At 44.5% G+C, this 25,524-nt stretch overlaps 2 protein-coding genes across 3 annotated transcripts in view; both read right to left on the reverse strand.

Moving 5' to 3' along the window:
• Positions 1-600: 600 nt before the first annotated feature.
• LOC137620480 (uncharacterized) lies at positions 601-9,343 on the reverse strand. The gene is made up of 6 exons (XM_068350645.1): positions 9,019-9,343; positions 8,085-8,898; positions 7,319-7,927; positions 6,574-6,747; positions 4,070-4,286; positions 601-756 (listed from the first exon to the last, which is right to left on the reverse strand). Exons 1-6 carry the CDS (start codon positions 9,341-9,343, stop codon positions 601-603), a joined length of 2,295 nt encoding a protein of 764 aa, XP_068206746.1.
• An 11,325-nt stretch (positions 9,344-20,668) lies between these two features.
• The window catches only part of LOC137627513 (serine/arginine repetitive matrix protein 1-like), a 148,648-nt gene continuing 143,792 nt past the window's right edge, over positions 20,669-25,524 (reverse strand). Inside the window, exon 8 of one of the 2 annotated variants that reach the window (XM_068358611.1) lies at positions 20,669-25,367. In XM_068358611.1, coding sequence (XP_068214712.1) covers positions 22,407-25,367 — 2,961 coding nt within the window. In that variant the 3' untranslated portion in view covers positions 20,669-22,406. The remainder of the gene's footprint in view (positions 25,368-25,524) is intronic. The other variant, XM_068358604.1, reaches the window with a different exon arrangement.

A 25,524-nucleotide genomic window follows, 5' to 3' on the forward strand; every position in this document is an offset into this window, starting at 1 on the left:
TTTATCTTTGGAGTGACGTGATTTGAGCTGGTAGTGGGTGAAGGCAGAGGGGGGAGGAGACGTAGATATAAAATCGTATCAATGCTAATTATGTTATGTACACTTGATAAATTTATTCTTATTATTAAACACTTAAAATTAAAAACGCTTTATTATTTTTGTCTTTTGAAATGTTTATGATTTTTTTTTTTTAGAACTTAAAAGTTACTCTTTTTTTAGCTTTTTTGATAGAATCACTATCATCATCTTTGCTTTCTGACACTTCTCTTTTGGAGAAATATCTATCCAAAGAAGCCGGTTTCTGACGATTCCTCAACATATTTCTAAAATGAATCATACACTTGTCATTAACACTCTCCATAAGACAACTTGTGTGAAGTTTTTCTGGGTATTTCTTTCCAATGAAACTCTTAAGGTTTTCATACCAACCGATAGCTTTCCTTATTTCTGCCGATGTCTTTTCTTCAGTCTCCCCCCCCCCCGTCCTCACCACCACTAGAGCTGTGCTCTTCTTGAATGATGGTCAACTGCATTGCCTCCAACTCCTTGAAGTCTTCAGTCGTAAGCTCCTCCCTGTGCTCCTCGATAAGGTTATGGACGTCAAGCCTCATCGAAAATAAGCCCCATGGACCTCCCGATTGAAATTATTTCCTCAACATCACCCTCAGGGGCAGGATCATCAACGGCCTCATCTTCGATTGAGGGATCGAAACCTTCAAAGTCTCGTTCTGCCACAACAGCTGGCCACAGTTTCTTCTGAGGAGTTCAAGGTGCGCAGTGAAACCTCATTCCAAGCTTTGTCAATCATCCTCAGGCATTGAACGATGTCAAAATGCCCCTTCCAAAATTCACGGAGGGTGAGTTAAGTGCTTTCGGTCACCTTGAAGCATCTTTTGAACAGATGCTTCGTGTAAAGCTTCTTAAAGTTGGCAATTACTTGCTGGTCCATAGGCTGGAGGAGAGGGGTGGTGTTTGGTGGCAGATAAAGAACCTTGATGAAGCAGAAGTCAGGATGAATGACGTCCTCAAGGCCAGGAGGGTGAGCAGAGGCATTGTCCAGTACCAGGAGACATTTGAAAGGAAGATTGTTCTCTTCTAAAAAGTTCTTGACAGCAGGACCGAAGCAGACGTTTACCCACTCAATAAATATGGTCCTCGTGACCCAGGCCTTGGTATTAGACCTCCAAAATACCGAGAGCCTCTCCTTTGTGAAATTTTGTGCCTTGAAGGCACAAGGATTCTCTCAGTGGTATACCAGTAGGGGCTTAATTTTTAAGTCCCCACTGGCATTTGCACAAAATGCGAGGGTAAGTCTGTCCCTCATCGGTTTATGGCCAGGAAGTTTCCTTTCTTCAGCTGGGATATATGTACGGCGGGGCATTTTCTTCCAGAAAAGGCCAGTTTCATCACAGTTAAACACTTGCTGAGGAACGTAGCCTTCTCTGGAAATTAGTTTCTCAAACTTCTTGAGGAATTCTTCTGCTGCTTTCTTGTAAGACCTGGCCGCCTCTCCATGCCTGACGACTGAGTGAATACCAGTCCTCTTCCTAAAGCGATTAAACCACCCATGAGAAGCTTTGAACTCTTGGGGGGCTTGCTGCGACGTTCCTTTGTCTCCGCCGTCTCTCTGGGCTTCCACGAGATCGGCAAAGATGGCGCTCGCCTTGTGCCAAATTACCGATTACGTGAGTGTATCACCAGCGATTTCCTTCTCTTTAATCCAAATAAGAAGGAGTCTCTCCATCTCGTCATTGATTGAGGTCCTTCCACTGGCAAGGACAGTCATGCCTTTAGAAGACTTACTTGCTTTAAGGGCATCCTTATTCTTGATAATTGTACCAATCGTAGACTGGTTACGGCCATACATACTAGCGAGGGTAACGATGCGTATGCCTTCTTCATATATCTTTATGATCTCCACCTTCGTTTCCATAGTAATCATCTTCTTACTTCTCCCTTAACATCACTAGCAATCTTGGGGCCCATGGCTAACGAATTAAAGTTATAATTAAGCACTAACATGCACAAAAAATTACAAATTGGTAGATAATTTGTATTTTTCCTAACGATACAAACCTTAGCTATTTACATGGGGTAATTACTTCGGCTTAGCTGAATGACGAGCCATAAAGTTTTAACGAGGGTTTCCTACCCCACCGCTAGTTAGCGGGGGGGGGGGGGGTAGGGAGGGGTAGCTAGCTACCCCTCCCCCTCACACACACCGGTGAATTAGCTCACTTTACTTAGAGGTAGGTCTTATCTTGGGGGACAGGGCTGGCGGGCACATAACTGTAAATAGCTAAGGTTTGTATCGTTAGGAAAAATACAAATTATCTACAAATTTGTCATTTGTTCCGTAACTGAATACAAACCACGCTATTTACATGGGGCGACTTAACCCTTAGGAAGGGAGGTAAGTTCCCTGCCATACTGGCTTTGGCTTGCCCGGGGGCCCCGACCCGAGTTCATAGGGCAACTCAAGGGTTGGGGCCCCTGCGTCTCGCAGGCAGCCGATAGACTGCTGCGGCCTACGTAAGTTGTGTGTGAAGGCGAGCGGTGACACGTCCTAGGAAGTTGACCTGGAGTTCTTTATATGGAAATCTAGGCTAGGACTTACCCAATACCACCTCGTCAGGGTATGGGAACATGACAGTATTAAAACTTAATACTAGGAACACAAGGAAGCATGGCTTACCTGCAGAGGTTCGAGGTCAGCTGTGCAAAGGACCCAGGATGCTGTTTTTCTCCAAGGGAGGAGAGGATGAAGAAAAGAAAAGGGCCAGACAGATCTTTTCATTCACACATACTAAAACCGGGTAACGATGCCCTCGACCTTCTGCTACTTGTCCAATTAGGAGCCTGAGGTTAGACCAGCTGTTGTGCTGCCACCACAGGGCCGATAGAGAACGTATCGAGCCTTCTGTGTGTCACGTCTTGCAGGTAGTGGGCCGTGAAGGTGTTCTGATGCTTCCACACCCCAGCTTGCAGGACCTGCGTCACCGAAAAGTTCTCCTTGAAGGCCAGGGACGTAGCTACGCCCCTGACATCATGCGCTCTAGGGCGCCGTGACGGAGGTGGGTCAGAACTCAGGGCCAGATGGATCACCTTGCGGATCCAGGCTGAAATGGTATTCCTGGTGACCCTCCTCTTCGTTTCCCCGGTGCTAACAAACAAAGCTCGCACCCGGGGGCGGACTGCAGCTGTTCTTTTAAGATACAACCTCAGACTCCTGACTGGGCACAGTAGGAGATGGTCTGGGTCATCTGTTACAGAACGAAGACTCAAAACCCGGAAGGAGTCGAACCTAGGGTCCGGCACTCCCGGGTTCTGAGTCTTAGCAACAAACTAATGGTTCGTAGGGAGGCCTCTTAAGAGGCCTGAGGACTCGAACCACGTTCCAAGGAGGAGGTCTCACTTCCGACTGAGGGCAGGTAAGTTCATAACTCCGTATGAGAAGAGACAGTTCCAGCGAGGAGGAAATGTCCATTCCTTTGAGCCTAAAGGCAAGACTTAAGGCTGAGCGATAGCCTTTCACTGCCGAGACTGAAAGGCACATTTCTTCCCGCAGATACACAAGGAACTCCGCTATTGCTGGTAAAGTGGCATCGAGGGGAGAGATACCCCTTCCAAGACACCAACCACAGAAAACTCGCCACTTCGCCTGGTAGACTCCTGCGGATGACCTGCGCAGGTGGCCAGACATCCTTTCCGCAACTTGTTGCGAAAAACCTCTCTCTGTGAGGAGATTCTGGATAGTCTCCAGGAATGAAGCCGAAGCGAAGCTACGGCTTTGTGGAAGATGTTGGAGTGTGGTGGTTTGAGTAGCTCGTGATGTGGAGGGAGCTCCCTCGGGATCTCCGTGAGGAGCTGCAAAAGGTCCGGAAACCACTCTGCGTGATGCCATAGCGGAGCTATCAAGGTCATCGAGAGATTGACCGGTGTTCTGGTCTTGTTGAGGACCCTCCTCATCAGACAGAACGGGGGAAAGGCGTACACGTCGATGTTGTCCCACCGTTGTTGGAATGCATCTTGCCAGAGGGCCTTGGGGTCCGGGACTGGGGAGCAGTACAGCGGAAGCTTGTTGTTCAACGCCATAGCAAACAGGTTCACTGTTGGGGAACCCCACAAAGTCAGGACTTTGTTGGTTATCTGAGGATCCAAAGACCACTCTGTACTCACTATCTGCGTCGCTCTGCTCAGACTGTCGGCGAGCACATTCTTCTTGCCTGGAATGAGGCGAGCCGCAAGGGATATCGAGTGGACTTCGGACCATCTCAGGATCTCTACTGCAAGATGGGATAGCTGTTCCGAAAAAGTACCTCCCTGCTTGTTGATGTAAGCCACGACCGTGGTGTTGTCGCTCATCACCACCACCGAGTGGCCCGCCAGGACTTGGTGGAACTTCTGAAGAGCCAGGAAAACGGCCTTCATCTCTAGCAGGTTTATGTGAAGGTACTTTTCTGATTCTGACCACAGGCCTGAGGTCCTGTGGTTCAGAACGTGGCCCCCACACCCTTTGTTTGATGCATCCGAAAACAGCATCAAATCCGGGGAAGGGACGAGAAGATCCACTCCCTTTCGCAGGTTCTCGTCCGCCACCCACCACTCGAGATCCGCTCATTCCGCAGATCCCATGGGGATCAGGATGTCCGGGGAATCGAGTCCTTGACTCCACCGAGACTTGAGTCACCACTGAAGGGATCTCATTCTGAGGCGACTGTTGGGAACGAGACGGGTCAGAGAGGAGAGGTGGCCGAGGAGACGAAGCCACGATTGGGCTGGGAGTTCTTCCCGATTGAGGAAAGGCTTCGCAACCTTCCTCAGCCTTGCTATCCTTTCGTCTGATGGGAAGGCTTTGTGGAGATTGGTGTCTATGATCATGCCTAGATATACCAGTCTCTGAGAGGGCTGCAGAGAGGACTTCTCGGGGTTTACCACGATCCCCAGATCCCGGCAAACCTCGAGTAGCCTGTCTCGGTGGCGAAGAAGGGACGCCTCCGAATCTGCCAGGATCAGCCAGTCGTCCAGATAACGAAGGAGACAGATACCGATCCTGTGAGCCCATGAAGAGATGATGGTGAAGACTCTGGTGAACACCTGAGGAGCTGTGGAGAGACCGAAACACAGCACCTTGAACTGGTAGATCTTGTTGTCTAGGCAAAATCTCAGGTATTTCCTTGAAGACGGATAGATTGGGATCTGGAAGTACGCGTCCTTCAGATCCAGTGTGCACATGAAGTCTCGTGGTCTCACTGCAAGCCTGACCGTGTCTGCCGTCTCCATGCTGAACGGGGTCTGCTTGACAAACCCGTTCAGGGTTGAGAGGTTGATGACTGGTCTCCAGCCTCCAGACGCCTTTTTCACAAGAAAGAGTCGACTGTAGACACCTGGGGACCTGTCCACGACCTCCTGGAGAGCGTCCTTCTCCAACATGGTCTGGACTTCGACCCAGAGGGCCTGCCCTTTCGCCGATCCCATGGCAAAAGAGCTCAATGACACTGGATTCGCTGTCAGGGGAGGTAGAGATGCTGTGAACGGGACGCGATACCCTAGAGAGATCACGGAGATCGTTCAGGCATCCGCCCCGAGTTGCTGCCACCTTGCTGCGCAACTCTGAAGGCATCCCCCCACTGGTGGACATGCAGGGGGATTGCCAACCCTAGCGCTTCCGGCCTCGGCCGGTACCTCTAGGGTTTTTGCCTCCCCTGGTAGACTTAAGACACCTTGGGCTTCGCTGCTACGGTCATCTTCTTTGTGTCCTTGGCAGGACGAGGCTGCTGGACTGCCGGAGGCTTGTAGGGCCTCGATGTCAGGGCCCTATGGATGAGGGAATCCTGATTGGATTTCCTCCACCTCTCGGCAGTGAGCTCCACGTCCTTAGGCTCAAACAGGCTCTTACCGAGGACGGAAGTGTGTCTGAGCCTGCTAGACTCTGCGCTGGGAACCTTATGGTGGAACCTCTCGGCCACAGCGTCCCGGCGCTTGAGGATCGTGTTGGCCCACAAGCTTGAGACTTGGTGGGACAGAAACTAGATGGTCCAAGTGCCCGAGAGGAGGAAGGTTTCCAGCGTCTTCCTGGTGCTTTCCTTAGAGAGGTCCTCGGACCGCACCAGGATGCCCAGAGACCCCAGCCAGATGTCGAGCCATGAAGTGGCCTGCATGACGCACTTGATGACATTCTCCTGGCTCTGGATCTTAGTGGCTGAGAAGGACACGTGCCGGTTGGAGTCTCTCTCAAGAGGGACTCCCCCTATAAGTTCTTCCACGGAGTGATGCAAGGGAAGACTCAGCGAAGACTCCTCGAGGATCTCAAAGTACCTCCTCTGATGGACTCGAGGAGGAGGGAGGAGCTTATTCCCGGCACTCGATCTGCTGGAGGAGGCAAGCTCCACAAGCTGGCCCTCGATCTTGTCTCTGGCACTCTTCATCCCTTGGGACCAGGGCAAGGCTGCACTGGCCCTAGAGGGTTTCTGAGTGCCATAGACGCGATCCAGAACCGTGTCCTTCCCCTCACGAGGAGGGACCTCGGGGTCTGGGATCCCATTAAGGTTCCTCATGAGGGTCAGGACTTGCCAGAACGCATGTTCTGACTCCTGGTGCTCTCCTCCTGACGGACTTGCAGCGAAGTCTCCCGTCCCCAGGGGCTCTTCCTGGGGGGACACGTGGGCCTCCTCGATGGCCCTAGGTTGTTCCTGCCTGATCCTAGCTGACGATTTGGGAATCGTCTTAGAGTCCTTAGGCACCCTCCTGGGCGGGATACAGGACTCTAGAAGCGAAGGAGGCAAGTCCTTCTCCACCTCGGGACGAGGCGACCTCTCGGGAAGAGGAGGAACCTCCTCCATTGGTGCGATGGGGGAGTATTCCTGCTCGACCGACTCTCCTGAGGAGGGGTACTCCTCCTCTGCAGGGAAGGGCGAGAAGGTCTGAGGGGGAGTAGGAGCCTTGCGTAAGGATCTGCGCGGGGATAGCCTAGGCCTCTGAGGAGGATCCACGGGAGAGACTCCTCTCTTCCTTGTCAGAGGGAAGGAAGCTGCCGCTGGCTCGCGACCCGAATCAGAGAGGGCTGGCCTAATCGCCCGCACGAGAGCTCCGAGAAGGGTGTCGAACCAGGGCTGCTGACTGACAGCGGCGCTGTCTGCCACTCCCTCTGGAGGGAAGGGGATCGAGGGATCCCTAGGAGGAGTCGACAAACGAGGGTTCGCCTGCAGGGCTGAACGAGAAGAATCCCTAGACCTGTCCGGGGAGCACTCCCCCTCTGGCGAGCGGACTGGTCTGCGCTTGCGGGGAGGGGAGCGCAGCAAGGAAGAATCCGCCTGACGGCGATCGCGCTGGGGCTCGTGTGTCAGGCCCGGAGCAGGGTCGCGCGTGGATGGGTAGCGCGTGGATGGGTAGCGCGTGGATGGGTAGCGCGTGGATGGGTAGCGCGTGGATGGGTAGCGCGTGGATGGGTAGCGCGTGGATGGGAAAATCGCGGGCGCGAGGGCGCGATGGCGCGCAGGTGGTTGGTTGGGAGCGATGGCGCTGTGGCACGCTGGCGACAGAGCGGGTGCGCACAGCAGCTTGAGCGGGAACCTGGTCGCGAGAGCACGTAGGCGACTGTGTAGGTGTGTGGCGATCAGGAGCTGGAACAGGAGGAGGCCGAACGCGCGGGTGCACAGCGACCTGGTGAGGTTCCGAAGGGCACGAGATAACGGGGGCGCCCGAGCCCGTGTCCGGGAGATCCGGCCGAGGGTGCGATAGCGCTGGCGCAGGGTCGCGAGCGGCCTGAGGGCGAGAGGTTTGGCGTCGGTCGGGAAGGACCAGTTTACTTGCCTGTGGGTGCGCTAGTTGTGCTGGCGATCGTGGGCGCGCATAGCACACATCAGGAACAGGTCGCACCGGGGTTCGCTGCTTTGGAGGTCCGCGGTGCGAGCCGCATGAGGGCGCTCTGGAGTTAGTTGGGCAACCGTAGTTGTCTTAAATATAGGCACAGGGCGTGCAGCCAGAACGGGGCGCGATATTGAAGCGGCGCGCGCGATCGTGTCTGCAGCGGACTCGCGTGGCTCCAGAGGCGGCCGTGAGCGCCCGTGCGCTGACTTGGCAACCTCTGGGGCGACGCGCTGAGTCGCCGCGACGCGTGGTCACGCTGAGTGCACGTGGACGCTGGTGCAGGAACTGTGCGCGGACGCGCATCGTGAACGTCCCTTGTATCGCGAACCTCCCTCGAATCGCGAGCCTCCCTAGGTGGGCGCGATGGAGTGCGAGTGAGCGCTGGAATCGCGCTGGGACGCGTATCACATCTATCCCCCCAGGGGCGCGACGAGTCCTCGGGAACCTGAGGGTGCCTGTGCGCCAACTCAGGAACCTCCTGGACCGCGCGCGATGAAACAGGAACTGGGGGGCGCCGAGGCGCTGGAGGGCGCGTGGGCGCAGGAGGCCGCTGGGGCATCGGTGGACGCGTAGGCGCCATATCAGGAACTGGCCGCGTGTGCACAGGTGAGCACGGCGGCGCTATATCAGGAGCAGGGCGCGCCTGCGCAGTTGGGCGCTTGCGCGCTACTTCAGGAACAGCTGGAGGGCGACGTGGCGCCGGTGGGCATGGGCGCGCAGGGGAACCCTGGCACGAAGCAGGAACAGAGGCGCGAACGCCTAAGGGTGAGCGCCGAGGCGCTACTTCAGGAACATCAGGAACGACAGCAGGAGGGAGCGCAGGCGGAGCCTTACGCTTAAGGGCGAGAGGCGCAGTTTCGCGCTCAAGTCCCTGAGACCCCGAAGGGCCTGGAGACTGCGCAGTGGCAGTTTCAGGAGGCGCAAAAAACACATCAGCAGCTTTGGATGTTGAAGTTCTGGGCGACAGTTCACGTTGTTCCGAAGGACGACCATCCTCCGAAGGGGATCGCGAACGATCCCCGGAGAGGTCTAGGTTGGTGGCAGGCAGGACAGGAGAGCGGCGAGTCGTCTCCTAAGCAGAGGACTGTGGTGACGACGAGCCGAAGTGGCGCCTCCTAACCCTTTTAAAGGGGGAAGGAAGGCCTCTACGGCGAAGGGGAGGACGAGCCTTCCGCCTTATACGACCACGAGGGGCCGTGGGATCAGCAGGCCGACCGTCAAGGGGCCTCCGAAGAGGCGTCTCTACCAGAGAACTCCCCCGAGAGGGAGTCTCAACGGAAGAGGCTGTAGGATTAAGCTCCGCCCTCGAAGTATGTTCGGAGGGGGAGACAGAGCCTTCCGCTACCGCAGCCACAGGAACGGGTGTTTGGCCAGACCCACGGGATGTTTCCAAAACAAAAATGTCAACCACAGACAGATGATCTATCTCCGCTGAAGTTGACAATTGTTCGGCGGCCGCACCCCGTTTGATCATGTCAAACAGGACTTCCTTGGAGGGCGAACCCTGTAGCCCCAAGGAAGCCCAAAGCTGAAAAAGATCATTATTACAAACAAACACCTCCTCCGAGGGGGGAGGGGCAGCCGCCTCGCTATGGGAGGCAACGACCTCTCCCTCACCACGGGATCGGTTAATGACATCAACAACATTACGGTCTACCACTCGCCGGCCTCTCGGAAGAGGCCGCCCGAGCGGGAGCTTCGGAGGAGGAAAGGGCGGCGGAAGAAGAAAGATCCCTTTTAGCCTTCTTCTTACGTTGCCGGGCAAACCTCTCCCACTGGGAGGTAGACCACTCCCTACACTCAATGCACAAATTAGACCTATCACACCGTTGGCCCCTACACTGAGGGCATAAGGAGTGAGGATCCGTGTCCATGCCCGACATAAAGATCCCACAAGGGCAGCCGGGAAGTCCAGGGCACGTACGCATAAGAAGTAATAGAGGCCAACTTCACACACACACTGAAAAGAAAAAGCAAACAAAATCATGGCAGTCAACAGAGAGGAGCGCGCTGATAGGTCTGTCGTCTCTCCGAGCCAAAAGTAAAGTGAGCTAATTCACCGGTGTGTGTAAGGGGGAGGGGTAGCTAGCTACCCCTCCCTACACCCCCCGCTAACTAGCGGTGGGGTAGGAAACCCTCGTTAAAACTTTATGGCTCGTCATTCAGCTAAGCCGAAGTAATTACCCAATGTAAATAGTGTGGTTTGTATTCAGTTACGGAACAAATACGATATCGCAAGCACTCACATGAGATAAAGTCTTTACGAAACGCACACAAGATTCTGAACTGAGCGTGCGTATAACAAAGAGAGAGAGAGGGAGAGGCAGCATCTCTCTCAGGCATTGTGGTAGCGATTTCGGCCAATTGAGTATCGGCATCTTAGTGACGCTGTGACGCCGACCAGTAGCAGACCAGCTTCTTAGTGACGTATACAGTGACGTATGAGCGTGGTGGTAAGCTAGTGACTCGCACAGTCGTACGCGTAAAAACCACCAAGTTTGAGTTTTGGAATTCGATGTCGTAAGGTGGGGAAAAATGTCATAATGAGGGGACGAAAAAACCGTATTCCACACCGTAACGTGAAAAAAACGTAAGCTGGGGACACCGTACCCCGGGGGTCTACTGTAATTGGAATGGCAAATTGATTGGCGGTTGGACTGGTCTAATTACCCAGTCAGAACTCGATCAGTTAGAAACCGCGTTGACAAAGGAAGAAAAAAATACGCACGTCATGATAAATAAAGTAATATCTCATACCCATACCGTTGATGAGAAACTCAAGACAGTTTCTATAGCAGTAGCTAAAGGACAGGAGGCGCTAAGAGTATTAAGAGAAGAGGATTAATGATTTTGGGGAGAATTTAGAACAATTTCAAAAGAGATGTGATTTATGTAGAAAGCGCTACACAATTAGCTGTTGTAGTTAGTGAGATAACTCTACACTTAGGAAACGTGGCAAGCCAGATTCAACAAGTGGCAACCTTGGGGGATATCACATCCGATATTCTACCCCCGTCCAGAAATTTTTGAGGATAATTAAGAAAATTCATGAGGCAGTGCCAATGTTTATTCCTCCTGTAGAGGATAATTTAGCGTAGTTCTATCGAATGTCTTCTGTGTCTGTTACTAAGTTAAAGGGCAAGTTTTATTTTTCCGTAGAAATACCTGTTAAGAATGCGTATTCAGATTTTTGTTTGTATGAAGTAAAAGTCAACGTGGACACAGACCGAAATAGGAATTCGCAACTCGGGTATCGGTTGATCTGCCACATTTTTTGCTGTGAACCATAGGGACACTTGGGCTGTGACCTTGCCTAATTTAGACAGGAGTAGGAAAGGGAAAGCACGTGTTGTGTGAACTTGTGTATGCGCTTTTCGCGCCTGCCGCGCGTGTTTGTTTGTTTGATGTGTAGCTGGAAGAGCCTAGCTTTGTGCATAGTTGTAGTTTCGAGGTAAAGGCTGATTTTGAAAGGGAAATAGATAATTTAGGACATTGTTGGATTGGGTCTGTGAGACGAGAGTCAAAGTACAAGGTGATGTGTGATTCAGGGAATGAGATGTTGACCCCAGGAGTCACAGTCTTGACACATCAGGATGGGTGCTCTGTTCAAGGGGACGGGTACCGTCTACCCGGCCAAAGAAAAAGGAAGATTGAACGAGTGACAGTTAGGGACACTTCTGTGTTGAATGCTTCTGTCATCTTGCTAGGTTGTGAATGTGTCTCACGTGTTAGTTCGCCTTAATCTGACTCGACTCGGAACCATGTCCTTAGATCACATCCCTTTCTATGACCAGTTTGTAAATTTAAAAACATCACATGGTACTTTGAGTCTAGGCTTTTATTTAACTACTATGTGTGTTTTTCTTGCCATCCTGATTGGACTGGGCATATGTTGTAGGCCGATAGTATGTGGGCCTGCCTGTCTCCAATGGCGGAGGGCAGAGGGGGTCAGAAGTCATGCTGACAGATCCTCTGCCGGTAAGGGAAACTTTGGCCTTAGAAACACAAGTTCTAAGGAAGACCTCCCGCCAGGTGTCTCACGCAGGCGAAGATCGAGGGAACATTCCTACACAGGGTGGGGCTCCGGTGTGTCCAAATGAGCCCTCAGGTGTACCGATGAACGTACCGTTTCAGGCACGGTGTGAAGATGTAACGACCCAGTTGGTGTCGCATGTAGGTTTAGTGTACACACTTTTTTGTTTTTATGTACTAGAACTTTGGTTTGTAAACACTTTGCTAGTGTGATATAGCTATACAAGAATATTAAGATTGATAACATTTTTGATGATTTTTTGTTTTTTATATGCGTTGGCCATTTTGATTTTTGTATAGTATGTATCTTTTTGCTTATTATGTCTCTGCGGTTCTATATATTTTTCTTTTCCATAGGGAATGATTTGGTTTTATGTACTATGATTTTTTGTCAACTGTTATTATACCACGTTTTTAACTACAGAATCCAGGGCGGAGAGTGAGACCAAGATATGTAACGCCTCCCCTGTGATCTGAGATTAGCAAAAGCAAAGTTGTCGCTTAGGCGAGCCTGAGGATTAAAATCCTAAGTTTAGTACTTTTTTTTTGGAATGATTTGTTTTACTCAAGGAAATCTTCAGATTTCAGTTGCTAATGTGTAACCTTTGGATATTTTGGTTCTTAGTTTTTGCTTGCTTATAGCTGTCAAAATATGCATTGTTCTTCAGAATTACTTACCATTAATTTTTTTTATAACTATGTAACCTTTTTCAGTAATTTGTTTACTCATATTTACTTATATTTACTCATATGTATTGGTTTTCAGAGTTATTTACTGCATTTTTTTTTTCTTTTTTTAATATATATATTTTTTTAGTATATAATCTTTTTGAGTTTTGTTCTTAGTTTTCAGTTAATCACACTATATATCTTGTGTGTTCATATGGTTATAGTTCTTATTTTTCTCAAGATTAAAAGCACAACTACTGTAATGAGATATGTGAACTTGCCTTGTTCAGACTTTGTAGTTTGTTGCTATTTAAGTTTTATTGGGGGGGAGAAGTTGAGGTTTTGTGCACCCAAAGCGAACTGCAGCAGAATAGTAATGTTGGGGTTTGAGTTTAAAGTAAACTTTGATGTGATTGTTGTTTTTTTTTTTTTTTTTTTTTTGGAGCCTACCACAGTTCCAGGAGACACTAACTTGGTAGGGGGAATTTGTCACGTAGCCAATGCTTGAAATCTGTTTGGGGTCATGTAAACGACTTCTGCCTGCTGGCTTTGTTTGGGAATGCATGCTACCTCAGCTTCCACCGGCAACAGGATTCTGTTGTCTCCTCAATTTGTTGACGAAGGGCTTTTTGTTGTCACCTCATTGTTCTTACAGATTGTGTGGGAAAGCTGCAGCAAGGAGACGAAGAACATCCGGGTAGTAACAGAACGGACTACTACCTCGACACCCCTAGGAAAGGTGGCACCTGGCCCCGAACGCCAAATTACCATGTCTTGCCGAGTGCCACACCTAGTCGTCAGTCTGAGGGAGCCCTTGTCATAGTAAAGGGCTCGTGTCGCTCCGTTGTTCACGGAATCTTCTTTTTTAAGATAAGAAATTTTAAGTGAAATTATAATTGTCTTTAAGTAATAAGTTAAAGTGTGAAAACTTTTTAAAGAACACTTCGTCTTCTAGCTGTATGCTCGCCCAAGAAAATTATGATGTAATATTTTTAGTGTTAGAGCACTTGTCACTTTGATTTTAAGGATGCTTTGCAGAATTTTCAATAACTTAGAAATTTATGAAGTGCTCAAGAATGAACTTGTGAAATTTTCATTTAAATACAAGAAAGTTTGAAGTGCAGATTAGTCTCTGTCTTATCCCGTTTCTTGAACTTTGGTTTTGAATTTAATTTGTCTGGCTTGACACTGATGAAAATTGATCACTTTACGGTGACCCCAAGTAAGCCTTCCGCTAATGGCTTAGTGGAATCACATAATAGGCACGTGGTGAAAATTTTACGTGGCTGATGACCTCCTTCATTGGCACGCCATGCTTCCTACAGGGACACTCCTTTCTTTTAAGTGTATGGACAGGATCCGAGTTATTGTATACGGTCCTGATTAATTCGCAACAGTTGCCAAATGATTCAACTGAGCAATACCTTGACTATTTACTAAATATCTTAAGAGGAATAATGAATACCACTGAAAGGTTTTTGAAAAGAGCTAATGAAAAATACAGCTCAAAAGTATGATGGTCAGTTCAAAACCGCACTGGTAAAAGTATTTGTGGCCGATCGTGTGTATTTGAAACTATTACAACCTAGGAAACACAAACTAGAGCCAGCGTATTTGGGACCGTACCGAGTAAAGATGGTTAAATCTAACAGTGATACAAAGCATTATTAATGGCGCAGTGTCTGAACACTATCAGGGACATGTACATGTGGTTCCGGAAGAGCTAGTTTTCAAAAGTGTCAATCGGAGTGTACCTCCTTATCCCTGCATATGCAACATTTCTCGAGTTGATGAGTAGGATTTTTCTTCTTTTTTTTTTTTGCTGTTGTTGTTTGAACAGACTTCATTTCTTCTTTTGACGTGTTCTAAATAAACTTGATGATAACGTGTTCTTATGTGGGTGCTTAATGTAGAAATAAAGTATTGTGACAATTTTGCCGAGTGTAGCAATACGTATGACATACTGCTGAGTGAACCTAAAAACAAACAGAGGGGGGTTAATTAGGTCAGGTGTGATCTGTCAGGCGGATGCTGTATCCTTTATGTATTTATATGATTCCTAGTTGCTGGGGCTGGGGCAGTTCCCAAAGGACAAGTGACTACAGAATTAAAGTTCAACCTCGAGGAAAGGCAGTGTTTGAGAATGTGTAGATATGAATACCTTATGCTTAAAGCATAAGAGAAGGGCGGGAATCTGAATGATTTCTTTCAGAAAACGGCTAGTGGCCACTGATTAATGGTTGCAAGTGCAAGTGTAGAATTGATTTTAAAAATGACAAAACGGTGGTGGTGGCGAGTTGTGGTGCGAAATTGTGCCATAAACCCGGACAAGAAAACTCGAGGGATGAAGGAATATCTATTCCTACACCTATCCTGCCAAAAAGGCCCGTATTGCATGCAACCAGAGGGAGGTTATTGATGAGGTCGAGTAATACCAATATTGATATGATTTTTTTTCGCTTTGGTTATTCTGTATTATAGTAGATCATAAGAAGAAATGAGTGAAATTATCTCATTGTGTATGATTTTACATGCAATATTTCATTTCTTTATTTTTTGCAGAAGATGTTTACTTTTATGGGTGATATTTATGTATATATTTTATGTTGCTTTTCTGTCTAGTACATGCCATGCCCTATTCTGGGTCAGTGTGTCTGATATCATAGACTAGAGAGGGCGAGTGCACACCTCCTCCCAGAGTGAGGAGGTTGGGGGGGGGGGGATGTCCTAATCGTTGTATGAAAAATATGTAGAAGTATTTGTTTTATACAATGAGATTAATGACCTTTTTAAGAGTACTATGACTGTCAATTTGCTGGGTGCAATCACTGAACTCTGTTATAGGTGACGTGTGCTAAGTCTGATAGGCGACGTGTTGTAAGCCTATTAGTGAGAGTATATTTCCATCACAGTAGAGAATTCCACAAAATCTAACAATTCAGCATACTTACAGAGTGACATTGCATTTACTTGCCCGAGGGGTAAGCAGTAACACTTGAGCGATCATTAGAACAAGAAGGTACTCATCTGAAGAGTATCGGGCTGTGTAAAGTGCACTCACGAACATTTTTTTTGGATAAAGTGAAAAAAACCTGTTCCGATGTCTCATTATTCGTTGACATGGGACACGTCATGTTCTTGATGTCACAGCTTAGAAACACAAAACAAGTATTACGCCAGCAAACGATAGTTCTTTCCTTGAACTACGTTTGTCAAGATAAATCATTACACTGGTTATGAATATAACGTTAGTACTGCTCACTTATAGGCAGCTTATTTTATCTCTCAGTACCCATTAAGGTCTGACTAATTTCAAGATGTATGCCCATTGCACCCACCCATTGCTAATTGCTCATTTAAATTATTGATTTTTATCAAGTCAGAATAGGTAGGATTATTATGTATTTATATCCCCTTAGAGCTGCAAGATTTCTCTTCGTATTTTGCACAAGATCCTGCCTCATATTCATTCATTACAACATTACATTACCCCGCCCTAAATTCCCGATATGGCACCTCAACTAGGTTATCCTTCGCCCAATGACCCTTACCTATTTGGAAGCTGAACCGGTGAGCCCATGCTTTTGATTTTCGTTTTGTGCTTATATAATCTTTTTTGCTGCTGTTAAAATGTACGATTTTTTAATGTAAAATTTAGGTAATGAAATAAATCAGATTTAAGTTAATTACACCCTTTCGTATTACTATTCCCTTTTTTATTGATTATGTTTAACATGAATAATTAATCTCCGGACAGTATACCCGATATATTGAAAGGCGTAAGTGTAAATACCTTTAGATTAATAGCGCGATAGCGAGTGACTTAAAATTCCTTTTATGCTTCGAAGGTAAAGATCCTTAGCTTTAACTATTACTTTACTGCATTACATCACTGCTCCCACCATTGCCATTGTCTCAATTTCATAACAAAATTCCTGTCCAGTATCTCACTAGGGTCCCTGGGACAAAGCCAAAACATATCCCGAGAGAGAGAGATAGCTCTAGACTGACAAACTTAAGGTAGGCCATCAAATTGCCTTTATTACACGAGTGGAGTTTTCAGGCCTCTTTTTTCTGCATTTAGAGTGAAGGTATGTGAACTACATCATCAAAGTTATTAACAGGGTGTTTGTCTCTTGAGTGATAGTGCTCCTTTTCCTCCCCTGCTGATCTTTGCGTTTATGATGTAGGGAGACTTTCCCAGAACAAGAAGTTCCCACTCAACAATTAAATAAAAATGAATATATATTTCTCCACAGCCCTCTTTCAATGTATAATCACGCACTTTGATTAAGTACACGTGATTTGCAAATTATATTCCTTTATACATTAAATATACAACCATACCTTAACTATCCATCAATAAATGCCAGTGAAAAATGCACTATTAGAATTATAGCTTATGCTTGAAGGGCAATTTATTCAACATATGATTCTTGTTTTACATATGGCAACAGCACTGCTACAAATTGTTTTGAAGACTTGAATTAGCTTTACCAGATTGTTGGCTCCCAAATTCCCCTGAGAAACATGGGAATGCAACATAATGAGCGTAAATGAAAATAGAAAAAAACCTGAGCACGTTTTTTCACTGCTAAATTTTGTTCTATTCAGTGTAGAATATATATGTAATATGCTTGATAAAACACCCATCATGGTTTGAAAAGAACGCTGGTGAAATTTTTCCATCTGACAACACTGACTTGAGTGCAAGTAGCAGAAAACAAGCACAGCAACACCTGTTGAGGTTGCGCCCTACTAAGCGGCCAAATTCTCACAAATTCAAGCGACGTTGCTGTCTTCCCTTTACTATCCAAAAGGGAAGACAAGAACGTCGCTTGGATTTCTGTGAGCATTTGGCCACTTTATTAATGTGCAACCGCAACAAGTGTGTCTATGCTTGTCTTCTGCTTGCTAATGCTTACTCTAGTCAGTGTTGCCAGATGGACAAATTTCACCAGTATTCTTTTCAATTGTGATGGGCATTTTTTAATCAGGCATGATACACATATATGCTACGATGTGAATAAAAAAAAAATAGCATTAAAAAAAAGGATTCTTGGTTTTTCTAATTTCATTTAAGTTCATAATTACGTTTTATTTCCATCCTTCTCTGGGGAATTTAGTATCTAATAATCTGGCAATGCTAACTCAAGTCTTCAAAACAACTGTAGCAGTCCGTCGCCATATGTAAAATAAGGAGCCTATGTTGAATATATTGCCCCCCCCCCCCCCCCCGCATAAACTATCATTTAATGGTGCATTTTTCCTCGCATTTGTCGATGCAAAGTTAAAGTAAGGTTGTATATTGAGTGTATATATAATTATAACTTGCAGAATGTGCACTTTATCAAAGTACAAGATTATACATTGAAAAAGGGCCAGTAGATGCTAAGGCCACTTCGAGAGGCCCTATTTTTATTAATGCAAGTGCAAACTCGTACCACTAGAAACAAAACTCACATTAAATGCCGAAAAAAATCAGAGTATCTTTTCTGATGATATCTCTACATGGTATGAGAAAAATGTGACTTAACAAGATTAATATATTAGACCACTAATCCTCTCCACTCCTATTTCAGTCTTAGGTAAAGGTCCTATTTCGGATGCGTGTCTCTCATATTCTGTAAGTTATATTTGCAATATCATATATACATGAAATACACAGCCTAACCTTAACTTGCATTTTGAAAGTGAACAAGCAGCATGATATGTATGAAAAAGAATATAGGTAGTCTAATGATCAATATGATTTAATATAGATAAATGGGAAATCACTAGATAAATAATAATAGAACAATTACTGGATAACTTTTATATTAACATATGAACCTTCCGAAATACCCAAACCCCGCCTTTTTTTTTAAGCTAATTAGAAGGGCGCATCCGCAATAGATGGCGCTGCTAAGGCACACGATTTTCTATAGGTAGACTTTCCTGTCTTCCCATTACTTTCTTTGTGGTGAGAGGGTACCACGCGAGGTGTACATAGAAATAAACTCCCATATTTGTAGTTATGAAAAAGGGAGGGAGGGGATGGTAAGGGTTGAATGTATGCGCGCATGCATATCCATCTAAATATTTAGAAGTCATTTTTGACGGCTTAGGTACACTTGTGTACATGCAACAAAGACATCAATTGCAATTTTTTGTAATTCACTGCAAGGCAAAGGCTTCAAAAATGTCCGTAGTCATGATAGTAACCATTTTCATCACCACGCTGGCCACTGCAAATCGTGATGGTGGAAAATTTTAGTGCGATCTCTTTCAGTAAACCAATCTACTATGGGTGGCCCTGAATATTACAACTTTGCTTTTGCTGTTCAATTAGCGATAAACACTTTTACTACGTCAATTTCATTTACTAAAATACAATGCAATAAAACTAATCGTATATCGCAGATACAAAATTAATTGCCTTGTCTGCCAACCACACTTATAACCGAGAGGAATACTCGCCGTATTCTTAGTTTAATATAAAGTTCTTCCCTTCTAGTATGTTTCACAAACAATGCGAGAAATCATGGGTATAAACCGGTCTAGCTTAATCAACACACCGGAAATGGATATCATACTTATCTGTTGCTGGAGCTCTTTCGAGGTGTTCCTTAAGTGGAGACGTGTTTAACGCACAATACACGTGAACTGTCGATATATTTGGAAAAAAAAATACAACACACAGATAGAGAGGAACCGAGTTCCGTACTGAGCGGCTGACTAGACCAGAATGAATTAGGAATTGTTTACTAAGCGATTGCTGGATGCCAATTATAAGACTCGACTGGCCTTCAAACTGCTTGTTAACGTAAAACTTAATACTTATTTATTTTGTGTGTGTGTGTGTGTACATGAATGTGATAAATCGGTAAAATCTTTTGTTTAGTTATGGACTCATGTAGTTATAACGTGAGTCAAGTTATATCTTTGTTGAAATATATATATACATTCTTATTTTATTCTTAACTACGTATTTATTCTTTTTACCATAAAACTGGAAAAATCTAATAGCACAAAAATGTTCTAGTCATTGAAGTTGAGCTGCTCTAACAAGAATAATTTCATCACTTCACATTCTTATTTAGATTCTGGTAAACAGGTGTTACAAGGTATATTAAAGAAAGTTAAATTTTAATTTCTGCTTACAATGAGTTGTTGGTATTTGGGTAATTAACCCATAATTTCTTAGTGTGTTTTGTTTAGTGGTTTTTCTCTTCCTAGTACATTTCAAACTGGAAACGATTAAGTTATCTCAGGAAAATATCAAGAGGTTTTTCTTGAATTAGAGTATTCATTCCTTTTCACAATTCAAAAGAATTTGACCAAGATTGAGATTGTTGTGTGTCCTTCATTATCATTATCCCTGGTTACTCCTTCACATCTTCATTATGGATATCAGGAGGTTACAATCAGCACATGAAAAAAAAAGAGAAATATTTAGTTTGGAACGATATTCTATATCAACATTTTGAATATCAATAAAAACAGCCTTTTATTAAAAAGTTTATTTCAGATTACATTACAAACGTTTAACGTTGCTTTATAAAACAAACAAAAATATTCATGCCCTTTATATATATATATATATATATATATATATATATATATATAGCGTAAGGGTCAAAAATAAAATTGTCCTATGTTTCATAAGGAGTTATACATGCTGAATCAAATAGAGAAAACCTGAAGAGAATTTGTTCTACAGTATTTGCAGCAGTTCTGAATATAAAAAATATAGTTTATTGCCTCAGCAGCAATGGATTGTCCAGACAAACTAATCATATATGAGTAAAGTTAGAGACAAATACAATTTACATGCAGCTAAACTATTTCAAGTAGAAAAATGCCTTGTCAATTTGTAAACAACTAAACATTACCTGATCTACCAGTGTGATGTTTATAAAAGCAAATACAAACAACATAAAAGACAAACTCGTGGTGGTTATATTGAAAATAAAATATGGATAATGTAGAATAATTTGAGGGCTGCGAATAGTTAAACAAAAAGACGTAAGTTTTCTTGGACTAGAAATGAGGAAAAGGAGTGTATAATATATATATATATATATATATATATATATATATATATATATATATATATATATATATATATATATATATATATATACACACACTAGAATATTTTAGCTTTGAGAACCCTAAGTAACTGCTATGGTTAAGAATGTGGTAACTCCATATGTCATATATGGAAAAAAAAAAATTAAAAAATCGCATTAAACAGGAAATATTCTAAAGCCAATACTATGAGGTAATTAAATCAGCTTCCTAAATCTTAATGTTTCCAAACCTTTAACTGCTGAGGTCAATTTATCGTTCTCTGGAGGTTCCAGAGAAAAGTCGAAGATACAAGAGGTAATTTGCAAAATAAATTATAATCATAATTCATAATCTATTTGATTCATGTATGATACTTCCATTCAGGAAAACCCCTTCAATTCATCCACTTTTGAATGTCCTTTGGGACACAACCGGGTAGTCATAACACTAGTTATAACTTAAGCACGACAAGCAATTGACGAATCACATATGGCATAAACGTGGAATGTGATGACAGTGGAATTGCTTATCAAATCCACCAGAGTAGTTTCCTCTTTTCTGTAAGTGGACGGAATAGGTGCAAACCTCGGAGCTGGACATGCTTAATATTTAAAGGCATTTGCAAAGAGGTAAATGCAGGCTTATCGATAATACCAACTCTATCTTTCTTAACTATTAAGTTAATTACAAAATATATTACAAAGTATATTAATAATAAAGCTAAACATGACATATAGCTATACCATGAGATTATTGCTCTAATGTACAACCAAAAAAGACAATTGGTTATAATCAAGTACAGCGTGTATGAATTTGTGACGGCGAAATATGTCTATCCTTCGAAGAAGCATCGGGACTTCATAAACCTAGTATTAGAGAATTCATATTTACAGTACTACTTTATTGTATTGAAATGTCGTTGCTCTTTAGATGAAATCCGTTATCTGCCCAATCACAATTGCAGTTACAATAGATAATTTTGTGCTAATCAAAGCAAGCACACATTGTTTTGATAATTTCCTCCTGAAATTCATAAACATTGTTCATTTATTGATCTTTGCGCAATCAAATCTTTTCATAATAATTTACACACTTATTTTCAAAGTTAATTCCATTTAAGCATGTGTCTCCCATAATCATTAGCTAATTATCAGACACTCCTTTAACTCACATGGCTGGATCAATCGCATTTCTCAGAAATACTTACATATGGCACATGTCACTCCACGGCACAAACACATTGTAACTGACTTTTGTAATGCAACGTCCATTCGTGAAGACTTTGCCACTAAATAAAAGCATTTATCATATACGATATATACATGAAGATGGCAAATCAACCCGAACTCACCAGAGATGAAGTCAGGAGAACTGCACTAGCCTCTGTCAGGGCAGAATAAGCAATGAGGCTACACTCAATTAGCCAATTTTCCTTCACAGTACACAAAAGGAGATAGAGAGAGGCTCTTAGTTATCAATAAATAGAAACCGAATTATACATCCACGTACAATATTATGCGGGAATTAAGTAACAACCCTCAAATATTATGCATATACTGTAGCTATTATTCGATATGGAATTAGAATTCATTCAATTCCTCATAAAGAACCGTTTCAAAAAATCAGCTCAGCCAACGTTAGAGTATATAAGCTTTTAACTTTGACTATACATATATAACATCAGAAGACATTAACTCTTATATTAATAATCTATTGGTACAACTGACTGGTCGACAATGTTACAAAATCTACATTAAAGAAAACGCTTGCGGTTCTTAAAATTAACGACTGTTCCAATCTTTAATGGGAATGAGGACAGCACCATCTCTGGCGAGGTTTTGCGTAACATTACCGCCATTTTTCCCTCTTATGGGAACGTCATCATCCTGGTCTCTCCATCTGTACGAAGAGGATTCGTTTGAATCCGAGCCTCGGCGATTCCAGCGAGATGGAGGCGTAGAATCGGTCTGACTGCGGAATGAGGGAGAATAGAGAAGAGAGCTACCAGATGTCTTTAGATTAAATTTTGGTCTGTGAAGAGAGTTTGTTCCGTTACTGTTAAGGGCAGCGTTCCGGTGGTACTGCGAGCTCAAGCTATTACGCTGATTAATTGAAGATGTAATGCTGTCTCGATTATTGTTGTTTTCCAGGTAGCTACTGGTAATACTTTCACGTTGTCTCCCCAGGCTACTGAAACGGTTATTCTCCTGAGAAAGAGAAGGTGTACGCTTCAGAGATCCATTTTCTCCTCGACCAAAAGTGAAAATCCGGGGAGCATTAGAAGGAGGAGACACAGGAGATTCTGGAGGTCTAATAAGTTGAGGAGGAGACTCTGGAGGGTTTGGAGAATGTCTGCTTCTTTCAGTATTGTTGTTTGATTCCTTTCCCCCCTCCTCACCATGAATGAAGTGGAAGAGTTCTGGTGCTGTAGTAAGAAGACCTTTCATAAACCTGTCTCGTTTTTCATCATCCTTTTCTGTATCTCCATTAGTCATAGATGTGTTGTTGATGGTACTTCTATTGACAGTGCTATTATTTCGAGAGACATTATTTCTTGATGAATATGACGGCTGATATCGTTCAGGTGGTGGCGGTGATTCATCATGTTTGTAGCCATTGTATTCCTCTTCTGTTCGTCTAGTTGAATTAGTGCGAGCTATTGTCGCAATGAGATTAGGACTTCTTAGATTTAGATATGGAGAGGACCTATATACTGAAGAAGTTTTTTGTTGACTGGAAAGATTGGAAGTTAAGCCTGTTCCACTTGGAGTTGTTGTACCCATCACAGAAAGTGGAGCTGGTTTGACATTAAGACTTTGACTTCTGACAACAGACTTGATACCTTTTGATGGAGTCTGTGGTTCTTCAGGTTCTTGGTAATTAGTGCTTTTCGGACAAGACATACCAGCTAACGATACATTGACCATTGACCCACCATGTGATCGTCTCATATGAGAAGAAGAACCTGATCCCATGCGGCGTCGCCCTGATGTACTTTCATTTCCAAAGATATAGGTTTTACTGGGTGATGTTGTCCCATTTACAAGTTTCTTTGGGAGAGTTTTAGTTTCAGGTTCTTTGGTAAGATTATAGTTTCTTGGTTGACGACGAGGATCTACTGTGTTCGTCCATGAAGCACGAGGAGTATTATCTGGGCCACTGCTAAGTTCATCCATACTGCGATAATGCCATGATTTGTTTTTTAGACTTGAGCTGTGGTTTGCTTGGTTATTAGATGATGGAGTTGCCATTACAACAGGGGTAATGGTCTTTGTGGTCTTGAATCTCCTCTCAATTTTAGGTGATGTTCTGTTGTCCTGGGTTACCCTAGAGTATGACTGAGTAGTAGTAGATGTAGAGACAAGAGGAGTTTTTGATAATCTATTGGAAGATGATGTAGTTGAAGAAGAGTCTTCTCCAAAGTAATAAGTTTTGGGTTTAGTTTTTCGTTTAGTTCGAGGTGGTGGAACAGGTGATGGTCCAGTCTGAGTTGCAGAATCCCTGGCAATGGTCTGAGTGGATGATTCACTTCTCCTACTCCTTGATGATCTTGTGGGTGCTGTATTGTAGTGTGCATTTTCAGTAGGAGAAGGAGAAGAATAAAAGCTGCGTTGGCGTGGAGGAGGAGATGGTGTACGTTCCCTTGGAGGTTCTGGTGATGGATCCCTTCGTGGAGGCGGCCAGAGTCTTGAGGATCTGTGCCCTACGACATCCAGCTGTTCTTCACTCTTGTACTCCTTCATCCTTGATTCTAGAGGACGAGATAATGGTGTTCTAGACACGTTGTTCATCCAAGATTTAGTCTGAACATTAAATGACTGTGAGCGACCTACATTATTGCTTTGTGGCGGTGGTGTTGATGGTAATGGAGGAGGACTGTCAGGTGGAGAATGTGAAGTAGGGCGAGAATTTTTGAGTGGTGTTGGGAAGAGCCTTGATGTCACACCACATGGGCTCCCTGACCTGAATCGGCTATTAAAAACTGGATCATCTCGCTGATAACTATTAACTCCAGTTGGTGACATTGGTGGAGAAGTAAAAGTACCTCCAGATGATTTTGATAGTCCATGAACCCTTTCTGAAAGGTTTGTGTATCTAGTAGATCCATTGGTTGCAGGAGGGCTGATGGGTGGTGTGCTTTGTTCACTTTCATCTAAAATGCGTCCTGTACTACGTAATTTTGCTCTTGCAGCAGCAATCATTGAATCTGTTATTTCATCTCCTGGTGGCATTGGCTGATGTGATGAAATAGGTGCTGATGGTGTCCACGATGCAGTGGGTTTTGGTGGAGGTGGTGGAGGAGGTGCCTTACATTCATCTGAAGGGCTAGGTGCTAAAGGAGCATTACTCCATCGACGCATACTTGAGGGAGCAGCAGCATCTGGCTGATCTTCTGGTGTAGCTGGTCGAGGGCTCATTGTGATTTTAATTATATTACCACCTACAGTATGGACCCCACTTTCCTCCTCAGGTTCGTGATGAGAGCTTCCAGACCGACCAGATTCACTTCCAAAGTGATTTTCAAGCCAACGATTTGTTTCTGATTTACGAGTTTCTTCTTCTTCGTGATAATCTAAAGGTCGACGAGTGAGTGCATCTGTTCTTTCAGGGGTTTCTCTTGGCTTTTGCTTGAGGGCTCCTAATCGCCGAGCTCTGCGTAGTCGTTCACTAAGGGAGTCTAACTCCTCTCCCTCCCGATCCTCATGAAAGTCTTCACTCACAACGTGCATTCCTTCCCCGAGCTGAAATATAATATAAAAATATGTAAAATTATTGATTTAATATTAAAAGCAAGAGTACAAAACAATAAATGCTGACAGTTTTAATATTCATGAACAAATGCAGACACTCAAGACTTAATCATAATGTTGCATTCGTGCGTCGATTATCTCCCAAAAT

The sequence above is a fragment of the Palaemon carinicauda genome, chromosome 2 (genome assembly GCF_036898095.1).
Source record: "Palaemon carinicauda isolate YSFRI2023 chromosome 2, ASM3689809v2, whole genome shotgun sequence".
In the NCBI taxonomy this organism is placed as follows: domain Eukaryota; kingdom Metazoa; phylum Arthropoda; class Malacostraca; order Decapoda; family Palaemonidae; genus Palaemon; species Palaemon carinicauda.